The sequence below is a fragment of the Aotus nancymaae genome, unplaced genomic scaffold, assembly GCF_030222135.1.
Source record: "Aotus nancymaae isolate 86718 unplaced genomic scaffold, 86718_ANA_hifiasm-v0.15.2.pri h1tg000016l, whole genome shotgun sequence".
Taxonomy (NCBI): Eukaryota; Metazoa; Chordata; class Mammalia; order Primates; family Aotidae; genus Aotus; species Aotus nancymaae.
The window spans coordinates 70638833-70653249 of record NW_026988428.1 but is presented as its reverse complement, the minus strand read 5'-3'; the positions used below and the strand labels follow the sequence as shown (position 1 = coordinate 70653249).

The 14417-nt window shown below is 36.0% G+C and overlaps 2 protein-coding genes across 36 annotated transcripts in view; one reads left to right on the top strand and one right to left on the bottom strand.

The window, feature by feature from the left end:
• The window catches only part of CACNA1C (calcium voltage-gated channel subunit alpha1 C), a 700658-nt gene that overhangs the window by 10729 nt on the left and 675512 nt on the right, over nt 1–14417 (top strand). The gene's annotated exons all lie outside the window — the stretch shown is intronic.
• The window catches only part of DCP1B (decapping mRNA 1B), a 52855-nt gene that overhangs the window by 33970 nt on the left and 4468 nt on the right, over nt 1–14417 (bottom strand). Inside the window, exons 2-3 of the mRNA XM_012476331.3 lie at nt 12237–12277; nt 7565–7692 (exon numbers count right to left, since the gene is read on the bottom strand). Coding sequence (XP_012331754.2) covers nt 7565–7692; nt 12237–12277 — 169 coding nt within the window. The remainder of the gene's footprint in view (nt 1–7564; nt 7693–12236; nt 12278–14417) is intronic.

Sequence of the window (14417 nt, the reverse complement as noted above, 5' to 3'; positions counted from 1 at the left end):
CTTGCACTCTAATAGAGAAACTAGGACATAATATTCTACATAAGGTAAAATATAAGCACAATAGTAATTGCTTTTATTTCTAGCTCAGATTTAGCATGTTATTTTGAACATATATATGTTTACATGTCTGTCTTTTGTGCTAGGATGGTAAACTATAAGAAGAAAGGGATGTATCTTACTCGTTACTTCCAAAACTCAACACGGAATCAGTATCAACAGACAGGTGCTCAATAGCAAATGAGCAAGCAAGCGCAATATAAGTACAACATAAAAGACATATATGCTGCAGTGAGCTATCACAGCTATACACGGGAATCACAAAAACATCCAGGGAGGTAAAGTTCCATCTGGGTTTTGAATTATGAGTAGAATTTATCTGGTAGAGATTGGTCACAATGAGGGAGAGAATTCAAGGAGAAAAACAGAAATATTTAAAAGCATGAAGGTAAGAGTGTTCTGGGAAAGTGTATATGTCGTTGTGTTTACTTGGAGCATTAGGCAAGTGTGCAACAGGAGTAGCAGACTTGGCCTGAAAGAGAAACTGTGACCTGACTACACAGTAAGCTTTAAATGTTAGGTGAAAATTTTTACTTGTTAGGCATTTAAGATTTTGAGAAGGAAAGCAACTTGATTAGGCTTATGCTTTAGGAAGATAAATATAGCTGTGGTTTTGGATGGAGGGGATAAACCAGATGTGAATTATAAGGCTAATGACATATCCTTTTTATGAACTGCTGGATTCAATTTGCATTTTTTCCTTTTTTATTGTGTTAAAATATTAAAAACATTAAATTTACAAGTTTAACCATTTTTAAGTATGCAGTTCAGTGTCATTAAGCATATCCATAATATTGTGCGGCCATCACCACTATCCATCTCCAGAACTTTTTCATCATCCCAAACTAAAACTCTGTATCATTAAAAGATAACTGCCCACTGTCCATTCCCTGAAGCCCTGAAAAACCACTATTTTACTTGCTGTCTGGATGAATTTGACCACTCTAGGTACCTCACAGAAGTGGAATCATACAATATTTGTCCTTTTGTGTCTGGTTTATTTAACTTAGCACAATGCCTTCAAGTTTCATTCATGTTGTAGTGTACATCATAATTTTATTCTCTTTTAAGGTTAAACAATATTCCACTGTGTGTGTATATAACATTTTGTTTACCCATTCATTCATTGGTAGATGTTTGGGTTTTTTCCACCATTTGGCTATTGTGAATAATGCTACTATAAACATTATTTTGTTCGTATTTTGCTGAGAATTTTCTTATCTATAGTCACAAAAGACACTAATCTATAATTTTCTTTTCTTGTAATGTCTTTGCCTTGTTTTGGTATCAAGATAATGCTGCCCTCATAAAATGAGTTGGAAAACCCCCTTGTAGAATTGGTATTAGTCCTCCCTTGAATATTTGGTAGAATTCACCAGTTAAACTATCTGAACTTGGGAGTTTTATTGCATTTTTAAATGCAAATTCAATTTCCTTAATAAATATGGGACTATTCAGGTTACCTATTTTTTCTTGAGTGAATTTTGATGATTTGTGTTTCTCAATGAATTAGTCCATTTCATCTAAGTTGCCAAATTATAGCATTTCCTTATTATCCTTTTAATGTTTGTAGCTAGCCCCTCTTTCATTTCTGATATTGCTAATTTGTGTCTTCTCTTTTCTTTTTTTTTCCCCTTCATCACTCTGGCCAAGTGTTTATCAGTTTTTTGATTCTTTTCAAAAATAATCAGGTTTTGGTTTCACTAATTTTCTCTAAATAGTTTTTCTGTTTTTTATCTCATTGATTTCTCTTCTTGTTTCCTTCCATTTGCTTTGGCTTTAATATACTCTTCTATTTTCTTTAAGTAAAAGTTTGAATTACTGACTTAAGAACTTTCTTCTTTTCCAATACAAGTATCTGATGCTATAAATTTCCCCCTAAGTTCAACTTTGGTTGCATCTAAAATACTGTATTTTCATTGTTATTCAGTTCAAATGTTCTCTAATTTTCTTTCTTCTTTGACATGAGTTTTTCAGAAGGGTGCTATTTAATTTCCAAATATTTGGGGATATTTCAGATATCTTTCTGTTCTTTTTTTTTTTTTTGAGACAGAGCTTCACTCTTATTACCCAGGCTGGAGTGCAATGGCGCGATCTTGGCTCACTGCAACCTCCGCCTCCCGGGTTCAGGCAATTCTCCTGCCTCAGCCTCCTGAGTAGCTGGGATTACAGGCACGCACCACTGTGCCCAGCTAATTTTTTATATTTTTAGTAGAGACGGGGTTTCACCATGTTGACCAGGATGGTCTCGATCTCTTGACCTCGTGATCCGCCCGCCTCGGCCTCCCAAAGTGCTGGGATTATAGGTGTGAGCCACCGTGCCAGGCCCCTTTCTGTTTTTGATGTCTAATTCAATTCCTTTATGATCCAATAATATACTTTGTTTGATTTCAATTATTTAAAAACTTTTAAGGTTTGCTTTATGACCATGATAAGGTTTATCTTGGGGAATGTTTCATGAGCACTTGAGAAGAATGTGCATTCTGCTGTCGTTCTATAGAATGTAATATAAATGACAACTGTGTTGAGTTAGTTGATAGTGTTGTTCAGGTCTTCCATATACTTGCTTGTTGTTTTCTGTCCTCTTGCTCTATTGATTATAGAAAGTGGAGCACTGAAGTCTCCAAGTGTAATTGCAGAATAAAAAAAAAAAACTTCTTTCAGTTCTATCACTTTTTGCTTCACACACTTTGAAGCTCTATAGTTAGGTGCATACACATTAATAATTATTATGCCTTTTGTATAAATTTATCTACTTTGTCTGATATTAATCTAGACACCCCAGTTTTCATTAGTATTTGCATGGTATATCTTTCTTCATCCTTTTACCTTTAACCTATCTATATCATTACATTTAAAATGGATTTTGTGTAGAAAGCATATGTTTTTTTAATGCAATCTGGCAATCTCTGTCTTTTAATCAGTATGTTAGGCCATTTACATGTAACATAACTACTGATATGGCTGCACTTCGGTAGGTCTACCACTTTATTTTTGTAATTTTTGTATTTTTAGTAGAGACACGGTTTCATCAACCAACTCAGGTTTATATAAGAAGTTCTGTCTTGCCTTCCGTGGATGATGCTTCCCACGTCAGTTCCATTTTCAAAGGTGTTTATGTCTACCCTACATATATACCAGTTAGTCTGAAATTTAGAATAATGGTTTATATTGTAAGTTAATTCTAAAACCTGTTGTTATTTCCTTGGTTCTGTTACATGTATGTAGCTCACAGTTGAGCCCAGGATTTGCATCAGTTCCTAGAAAGAATTAGGAGATCTCCTTATCAAGCTCCCTCCTCTAGAATCACTCCCACTCGCCAGCTCTCAGGGGACTTTTTCCCCAGTCTTCTGGCTACAAAGTCAGAGTTTATCTCAGGGTTTTAGACTCTTACACAGTCAGGCAGTCTGTACAACAAGAGAAAATAAAAATATATGATGGGATTTTCCTCACACTCTTCAGACCACAGGGGCCATTGTTCCCAGTTCCTCTGGCAGAGAAAGCCTCTTTCCTGGGATTTTAGGTGCCTGTGCCACCACAATGACCACCACAGCAGCAGTTCAGCTTTCCCTGCAACTGGCTTCAGGGTAGGGATAGAAGAGAAAAAGAGAGGTAGAGAAAAGAAAGGGGGAAGTTTTTAGAAAGAGGAGTTTCTCTCAGGTTTTGTTGTTTTTTTCCCCAGAGTTCTGTGACTTGGTGCATGTCAAAGCCAGTCAATAAAAGAGGAAAGAATAAATCCAGGAGCTCACCACAACACCAGTTTTTCAAGTTCTGATTGCTCTCTTCAGTGTGTCTGTTATCATTTACTTTCAGAGCCCCTAGTTAGTTGCTTTTATAATCTGACCAGAACTTTTAGTTGTAACCAGTGGGAGAGATATATTGTCGTGAACCTAGTCTATTTTTGATGATGCCAGAAGTTCAATCCCTTTTTGCTACAAGGGGTTATGAAACATCCCAAGTAACACATAATGAAAGCCTGAACTGGAATAGAAGTGGGGATGAAAAGAAGGAGAGAAGCTACACAACCACTCTAGAACTAAGACTTAGTAACATGGCTATGAAGACTTCAAAAGGTTAAATATTACCATATATACTTAAAAAAAAAAACATAGAAAATCCTACCTTTACAAATGATTTGTCAATACAAATGGGCATTAGAAGGATTCTGCCCTGCTGCTAAGGAAATTATATTCTTGGCATCTATATAGGTTTATTATTGAATGGATTTTCCTATAGAAATAATCCTACATATGCTAATGCTCACCATCATACCAGTTTTTCCATTTGGTTCTTTTTTATACCTATTTTTATGCCTCAGGTCTTGAAGTTACGGTTTCTTGGTTCAAATGGTGTTTCCATCTCAAAACAGTCATGGACCACAGTGTATTACTTAATCCCTTTAACCTTAGTATTCTCATTTATAAAACAGGAATAACAGTATTTCCAAGAAAAAGTTATGGGATAACCCATATAAAGCCTGAGCACAGTGCTTGGCAGACAATAAGTGCCCAGTAAATGTTTTACTGAATAAATGAAATTTTTGCCCTAACAGCTATCTTATTTACTTTTAAAGTTCATACACGTCAAACTCCATCATAACAATGTTTAAATGCTTTAAACAATGTACAGACCCTTTTCTGTAGTAATCTATTTTCTGTCTGAATGAAGTTACTTTACCTAACAAGCATCTTTTTTTAGCTGAATAGTTTGGGAATTTCATTTCTTTATTTTATTCATCTAATTCAAGAAAGGGATTTTTTTCTCTCCTAATGAATCTAAAAAACTGTAAAAAAAAAAAAAAAAACCTTACCACAAACCTCTATCAATTCTACCTCTGTCTACCTGAAAGGACCAAGTATGGCTTATGAATTACACAAACAAATGTGAAATGCCAAGACCATATAGATTCTTGACTATATAGAATATCTTGAGGAAACAGAGCCTTCTTAAAAAAACAATCCTGAGTGAAGCTGAGTTCCTTGCCCAAAGAATGACCAACCAATCTATATGCCACCAAAGAACATATAAACCATACATAATTATTATATAACATATTTGAATTGTATGAAAACATTTCAGAGGTATTGGAGACTCTGACAGCACCTGTGGTAAACCCTTCTGTGTACCTTTGACGCCAGGGATTGAAAAGGCTTGTGCAAATAACATAAAACCAAATGACCCTGGCTGCAAAGGCAATCAGTATCAGATACAAAGGAGGGAAAAACAAAAAAGCAAAATGAATCCAGAAAAGTAAATAGATCTATTCCCTTTCACTCTTTGTTGTTCAACTGATTCTATTTCTTTTGCATGGAAATTCATTAGAAGCATTTTAATATGCATCCCAAAGGCTGCCTTTAATTTGCATCCATGTTTAATAGTAGAGAGAGCAGTACAGGTGGTATGGAAAAAGCAATGGCAGTGAAATCAGAATCTGTGGGTTTTTACAGTCTGTCACCTCACTAAGTCTCAGTTTTCTCATCTGCAAAACGGCAGTGAAAATGTCTACTCTATAAAATTGTGATTATTAAATACGGTAAATAAACAAAAATAATTATAAAATATGGCAACATAAATGAAAATATGAAAAACAAATAAATGAAGATAGAACAGTGCCATTCGATAGAAGTATAAGGTGAACCACGAACATGAGCCACATATGTAATTTTAAATTAAAAAATGCAAAGAAGCATGTGAAATTAATTTTAATATTATATTTTATTTTGCCCAATTTATCCAAAACATCATTTCAACATTTTAATCAATATAAAATTATTAATAATTGAGGGTTTTTTAAAACATTCTTTTTCTTTTAGTCCTGTCTGAAAATTGGTGCCGATCTGACACTGACGGTACAGCTCCATTCGGACTAGCCACATTTCAGGTGTTAAACAGCCACAGTAGCTAGTAACTATCATACTGGACAGCATACGCTTAGAACCAAGGTGAGGCTTCACACATGTTTATTAGATTCAAATAGTATTTCCTATCAGATAAACCCTGTGGGACTTGGGAAGGTTATTTTTTAAATTGATGCATTAAAGAGAGCTTGTGTTTTTATATTGGTATAGTAGTTAATATGTGATACATAATAAGAATTTAAAATAAAATATTCCCTATAAATGACCAGACCATATACTTGACCAAAATAAAAGCAACCAAAAATGATGATTATAGGTCACTTTGTAGTTATTTTATTAGGACTTAAATTATATGTTAATTTGACATAGAATCTAATAATCTAAAAAAAAAACCTGACATAACTTTAAGTACAATTCGAACTATAAACAATTCAAACTGGCATTTCTGTAGAGAAGGAATGGGTCCTGGAGTTGGAAATCCAAGTCTTTAGTAATAAACTACAATTGATAAAGTATACCTTTCATCAAAAGAACAAGAGGAGAAAACACAATATTTTTCTATATTGCAAAAGTTTTCATTTCACAGGACCTGCCATTAGCAAGTCATATTATAGTTTCAATAGCTTTATTTTTTTCCTCTCATAAAAATTTATTCTTTAAATAAGAGGATGACCACCCATTATGACAATTACATAACGCATCATTTTAATGCATCTTAAAGACTCATTGGGGTTAAAGTGTCAAATACTCATACTACACTCATTATTAAAATTACACTGAATAGTATAAGGTAGGCAAATTCTTGTATCTTGAGCTCAAAGAGTAGAATGAAAAATATAAAGAAACATTTCTTCACTGCAAGGTCTTTATGAAAGCTGTCCACAAAGCCTAAGGTACATGCTTGTGCACATGCACACACACATATTATATATTTAGTATTATGTTCTTGTTTTCTGTGGGTGGAGACGTCCCTACAACTGGCATATTTTCAGCAATCTTCCTCTGGGCTGACCAGCAGTGCAACACAAGTGGAGAGTAAAATGTAGTATTAGAAAGGCAACGGCTACTTCATTTCAAATCTGACAAGGACTATTTAGTTACCTACTATGACTTCTACATTACAAAGGGTTATGACATTCTTAATGACTGATAGAAACTTTTTGGACTTTGATTTTTTATTTACTTGTATTCAGAAGATGGCACTTCTACAATACAGGCCCTCAAACACTTTGTCCGCACACTTGGCCAGAAGTGACACATAAAGAAAAAGTGCTATAGCTGACTCATTAATTCTTCATTCAGGGCGCCACCTATGTGCCTCTCTGTGGTCTCCTCACTAAGAACTTGCCTCACCCAGCCCTGTTCAGGCTTAAGATCTGCAATGGGTTCACACTACAAATTGGTAAAGCTTCAAAAGACAGGGTTTAAAGATTTATATCATCATATTTATATTAACTTAAACTCTTCAGAGGAAGAATCTATTCCATCAATTAGGTATGCATTTCCTAAACATTAGCATTTGTTAAAATACAGACCACCTCCCATAGCCACTGATACCAAATTCAAACACAATGGCATACACTGTACGATTTTAAACACTTGGCCAAACTTTAGAAGTAAAACTACCCAATGTAGTAAGAAAGACTCACATCTGGCATTTCTGTAGAGAAGGAAAGGGTCCTGGAGTTGGAAATCCAAGTCTTTAGTAATAGGTTCTGTCCTATTTTCCATGCTCAGCCTATTCATAATGGTGAATCCATGCTTTGGAGAAGCAGACCTAAAAATCACAAGGGGTCAGGGGGAAATCAATAGACAAATTGCTTAGTATGCTATATTTTCAGTATAAGTATATTCTGATATATCTCTCAACCTTTGTTTGTATATACAGCTTTATACAAGCAGCCTGTACACATACTTCTTTACCACTGGCGTCATTATAGACTAATTCCCATAATGCAGCAGCACTGTCATGATGACTTATTTCATAAAATTGAGTTATATTTTCTTATTTGTGGTGTGTGTGTTTGTGTGTGTGTGTATGTGTGCGTGTACAGTTGTTTATTTCTCTACCTAGGTTGTAAATTCCTTTAAGGCAGAGTAACTACTTTTTAAAACATTACTGACTTTTAAAGAATACTTTTTAAAAGTTAAATTAATTAAAGATATTTTTAAACAATCTTGGTTGTTAATATTAAAGTATACATCACAATTCTATGGAGAAAATTTTCATAGAAAATGTTAAGTGTTAGTCTGAAATTGAGGGCCGCAAAATCTCTTGGTGATATGAAGCAACTCTGGACGATGAACTTATGAGGTTACAGAGCCTGAACTAGAAGTTTATGTAACAATGCAAAGGGCAGATACTTTGTTTTCTTCAATGCAAAGCAAACAGTTACATAGATGAACCACTATAAAAGTTTTTCTCTATAAAAATGTGACATTTAGTGATGTTTTATTTTCATTTCACTCAATAAACTTTGAACGCCTACTCTGCCAGGCAGAAAGAATCCAAATTATACTGAGTATAAACTCTAACAACTACATGTGCATTTGTCTACCCTTGGGTGACAGCCATATAGTAATTCAACTGTGCAACTTCTGGTGACAAATGAAACACTACATACTTACACACTGAAGCTGAAGCAAGCAGAATTCATTTATTTACTTTAAATGAGGGTGCCAGGGCTGTTATTAACAAACCCACAGGAATGTTATGAGCAACAGGAAGACAAGTTGTTTATATCTTAGTTTTATGTTACCTCTATTTGATACTGATCAAGGAACACAGCTACATAACCACTGCCAGGATTTTCTTCTGAAACCTCCAATTTTAAAATTGATGGGAGGCGATCCTTGCCTAGCTTTTTTTACAAAGGGGTAAAGTGGCGGTAAGCATACAACCAACACCAGAAATAATCATGATAATCATTTCAACTTAAATTCAGAGGAAGAATAAAAACGAACTCCCAAAGAGCTCTGTTAGGGGGTCCTCTGGAAGTGTCAGGTTCAGAAATTACCAGTGGGTGTCTCTATGAACTCTCTATTACAGAAAGGAAGGCATGGGAGGAAATAAATGATTTTTTAAATGGGATTAAGTGTTTTCATACAGAATGAGAATCTGATTCTTCATGTATTTCATTATCACAACAGGCTCTCACCTCTTTTAATAGTACAGCTACTATACCATCTCATAATTTAGAAAATAGGCCCAGGGGATAAATGTGCCAATTGCTCTAAAGCAACTTCTGTAAGAGAAGTCAAAATATATCACTGCCAGCTCCATTCTCTGTACCAAACCCCCCTCCCACCTTGAGTTTTACATGCTTTTTATAATTCTCTACTGAAGAAAGACTTCAACATACTAGGATCTGAGGTTTTTGTTTTGCGGGGGATAAGGGAGGCATCCTATTCTTGAGGAGTTAGATTTGGAGAAGAGACTAAAAAACAGGGAAAGATTTTGTTTTCAACCTCATGTTTTGTTTAATTCAGAGCTCCATTAGAGACATGGAGTATAGTAAGAAATCTTTGAAAATACAAACTTATATTTGGTTTGGGTGCAAAAAAGAAAATATTTGTATGATTTGTTACTCTTCCACAGTTAAAAAAAAACAACTCTACTAAAAGTTCCCCAAATCAATCATTAATACATACTAATACATCTTTTCTGTCACTTCTCCAAGGAGTAATAATGCCTGTTGTGAGAAATGTGTGACAGCGCACCCTGCATGCATAGCACACAGTACAATTCAACCCTGTGCCTTCTGTGGTGAACTTCAGAATCCTCAAGAGCGCTCATACTCTACTGAATAAACTTGCCTTGGGGCATGCTCTGGTGCTCTGGATGTTTGGCAACATAATGCAGACTAATATGCCAAGGGTTCTTGGGTACTCCACTGCTTTTCTGAGATTGTAAAGAACCTGACCTCGTCACCTAGTGTGCTGGCCTTGCCACCCATTCCTTCTTCCCGCTCCCAGTGCTGCCTCCATATAAAAGTTTTTTCTCCTCCTATAAAAGTTTTTCTCTATAAAAATGTGACAGACTGGAACAGACCTTCCTCCCCTGCAGCTGAGCTCCTTTCTCCCCAGCACACACAGACCTCCCTCATGCATGCACTTTGCCCCCCATCGGCCTCTCTGTGCTGTTCTAGTCCTGCTTTTATCTTTCAATCTGACTCCTCTGTATCCTTGCCGGTCCTCAAACCTAACCCTGAACCCTCATCGGTTTCCTCTTTATACTCACTCCTTTAGGGAACAGCTTTTCTTTCATGGCTTCAACTACCAAAATACTTCAGACAACTCCAAACCTTCTCCAACACCGCCCCTACTCTGAGGGGCTGGACACCTCCACCCGAATGTCCTGCTACCACTCCAAATCATTACTTCAAAGTAAAATGAGGGCTGATCCTCAAACCACATTCTTGATCTCCTGTCTTTCTATTCCACCAACGCTTCCATCATTCTCAATCTTCCATGTCTAAAATATTGTCGTTTTTAAAATTTCACCATTGCAATCCTCTTTCCATTTCAGTTTCTATTATTCTAACCCAAACTCTCATCATTTCATATCTACTCCTACAATAATCCTCTCACTGTCCTGACTCCAGTTTTTTCTAGAACCAGTGCATCCCCATGAAGTTAATACACTGACTTTCCCCATCCATTTCCTCTATTAGTTTCCTGTTCATAAGCCTTCAGTAACTTCCTACTGCTAAGAAAATAAAACTCGCCGGGCGCAGTGGCTCATGCCTGTAATCCCAGCACTTTGGGAGGCGAAGGTGGGCGATCACTTGAGGTTAGGAGTTCGAGGCCAGACTGGTCAACATGGTAAAACCCTGTCTCTACTAAAAATACAAAAATTAGCTGGGCATGGCAGCAGGCATCTGTAATCTCAGCTACTCAGGAGGCTGAGGTGGGAGAATCGCTTGAACCCAGAAGTGGAGGTCGCAGTGAGGGGAGATCGTGCCACTGCACTCCAGCCTGGGTGACAGAGGAAGACTCCATCTCAAAAAAAAAAAGAAAAAGAAATCTCAAAATCTTTAGTTTGTCATTCCAAGCGAGCAAATCTCTTCACCCTTGCTAACTACTGTAAACCAATATAAACCCTCTGCACTATACTCATTTTCCTCACTGTCTCTTTAACATACCAGGTTCTATGCCTCTGCTTTTGCCATTCTTCCTGTTGAGACTGCCTTCCCTCTCCTCTATGCAAGCTAAGTTCTACCTTATTCCCGAGCCCCAACTCAAGACCCATCACTCTATAAAGCAGGGGTGTCCGATCTTTTGGTTTCCCTGGGACACCTTGGAAGGGGAAGAATTGTCTTGGGCCACACATAAAATATATTAACACTAACAATAGCTGATGAGCTTTTAAAAAATCCCATAATGTTTATGAAAGTTTATGAATTTCTGTCAGGCTACATTCAAAGTCATCCTGGGCCACATGTATCCCATGAGCCACCGGTTGGACAAGCATGCCATAAAGGTTTCCATGATCACAGCAGCCCATTCATTGCTCAGAATCTATCTACTGGCACTCAGGATACTCTATCCTGTATTGTGGCTTACCATAAACGTGAATATATGTAGAAAGAAAATACACTTGTGTGTGTCTATTTCCTGTCTCCTCAATGAAACTGATACCCCTAGAAAGGTTTATATTAGGCCTTTGAATTGCATCTTTGTACCCTCACTGAAGGTGATGACCTTTGGCTATGACATTTTATGTGAATGTTTATGTGAATGGAAAGTTTATTTATTGAGCCAATATACATAATGCATTTGTGATTTGATATTAATAATATCTGATAACAAGAAATGACTAAAAACATGAGTTTATTAAATCTATCCTGAAACATATTCTATTAACTGGACAATGGAGGACTGAAAGACAGCTTCAATTTTGGACCATGCTTTTTTAAAGAGTCAGGGGTGGGAGAAAAGACCCTTTTCCAAACATTAATTGAACAATCTAGTATTTCTCATAGTGTTCTTCTAGCTCCTTGGCAATGCATTATATTCAAGAACTTTGTGCCATTCATTTGAATCAAAGAATATTTAATTTATTTTAAGGCGAACCCAATGATTTAAGTTCATCTATATTGAAGTTTAAATTATATTCTGAAATTAGCATTCATCGCAATATACCAGGTGACATTATTCAGTATTCCCTTCTTCATGTCAACTAATAATTTCAAACTGAAATTTAATTCTTTTACTTCTCTTTGAAATAAAACTGCATGCACCTGAAGAAGAGTGACACAATTGAGCTAAAATATTATTTCAAAAATTGTTAGTTTCTTCGTAACAGTAAAACACTCTTACCTTGTATAAACAAATAAGGTTCCTTCCACATCAGTCTTCTCCTAAACAATAAAAACAAAACACATAAGACATGTATGTTCTCTTCATTCACAAAGGTATAAAACAAACTTCTCATAGAACAGGAATTATATCCAACTTCAAGTAGGTGAAACTGCGACGGGTCAAATATACCCAACATGAGGAGTTGTTCTCAGGAAAAGGAGAAAGCAAGTTCTATGCTCTGCAGATTAGGCAGCAGGAAGTAGTCTTTCTTTTGTCGTTTATAAAATAAACCATCGTTATCTCTCTTTACCAAATACAGGGATAGCAACATACCTATAGCTAAAACAACGAGAAAATAAGTGTGCTCTGTGGATTTAATGAGAAAGAAGTGTGCTGCCTTTTTCTCCATCCACTACACTGGGTATAGGCAAGCTGCAGACATCACAGATGTCTGTATTTCACTATCCTTCATTTTCTTTTCTGGGTTCATTTCCTCTTGACATATCCAGTCACTTAGAAGAGCAGATGATCTGTTAATAACTCTACTTTGACTGCTAGATAGAGAGAGCATGCCACAGAATTCTCAGATGAATCAATCAACTACTTAGTATATTATATTTACAGTCATCTGAAGTTAAGTTAGACAAGTATTACCAATCGGACTCGAGAAATTTGCCTGAGAAAATCTGGGAGAGGTGGTAAAGTTAAAATGATGGTTCATTTGACATTTCTTTTCCATTTCTCCAAAGGTAGGAAGCCAGGCCATTATGATAATGTTCATCGATATAATGCATACTAAAAACACACATATACGTATTCAGATGTTTTATTAACCAGTAACCAGACCCATTGTAATTCGGAATTTAAAATGTACTTTTGCAATTAGCATGGTTTAATTTCAGCATTCCATTTAAACTCCTGATATTTTATAATTAATATTCATGACCATAATCACTCAATATTTAAGTACTCTGTAATTCTGGTGAAAAATACACCCTTTTAAAAAAAAGTATAACATCAAAACAGCAATTTTTCAAAGGCACACAAGGCATGATCTTCTCACATACTCAAGTAATTTCAGCAAATTTTCATTCACTTTGTTCAGTGGGTCTCAAAGTGTTATCCCCAGATCAGCGGCATCAGCATCACTTGGGAACTTATTAGAAATGCAAACTCTTGGGCTCGTGCCCAAACCTACTGAATCAGAAACTCTGGGGATGGTGGTCAGCAATCTGGTTTTTATTAAACTTTCCAGGTGATTCTGATGTAGGCTAGTTTGAGAACCACTGCCTTAGTTCAACAACATACTCTCTGCCCATGAAATTATATTAGGAGTCCTGAAAACAAAATCCATTATGTCTCAAATTATATCAAACTATCATCAAGAGTAAATGGCTATAAAAATCATTACTTAGTAACAAAATGTCTAATCGCAATCTTTTTATTATTATGGAATGTGAAATTATAAATAAAGAATTTAGGCCAGGCACAGTGACTGATGTCTGTAGTCCCAGCACTCTGGGAGGTCAAGGCAGGAGGATCGCTTGTGGCCAGGAGTTCAGTTTAAGACCAGACTGGGCAACATATTGAGACCATCTCTCCAAAAAAAATTTTTTTTTAATTAGCCAGGTGTGGTGGCACATGACTGTAGTCCCAGCTACTGAGGAGGGAGAACTGCTTGAGCCCAGGAGTTTGAGGCTACAGTGAGCTATGATTGTGCCACTGCATTCCAGCCTGGGCAATAGAGCGAGACCCTGTCTCTTAAAAATAAATAAATAATTTATAACAGTTAAAACAACTTTAGCCAGTTTTTTTCCCTTACATATAAGCACAGGTAAAAAGTCAGGGAGTTAATCCTTAAACTAGATTAATTATGAAGTGTCTATAAATCACTACAAAATACTGTGAAACATATCCTTATTTCTGAAATGTGGCCTATTTGCCACTGTACTTTGAAAAATGTCCAAGTTAAAGAGAAAAAGTATACAGAAACATTACTTATCTTTCTTTGAAAACAAACATGATTCATTCCTATCTGTTAAGAAATGTATATCCTTAGTGTACTTTAAGCATTAAGAATTACAAAACCCAAACCACCACCATAATCAGAAAAATGGCCACTACAGTACAGTAAATGCTACCTGAACAGTATCCAAATTTTTGGCTGTCCCTAAAGTTTAACTGATTCAGTCAGCAAGT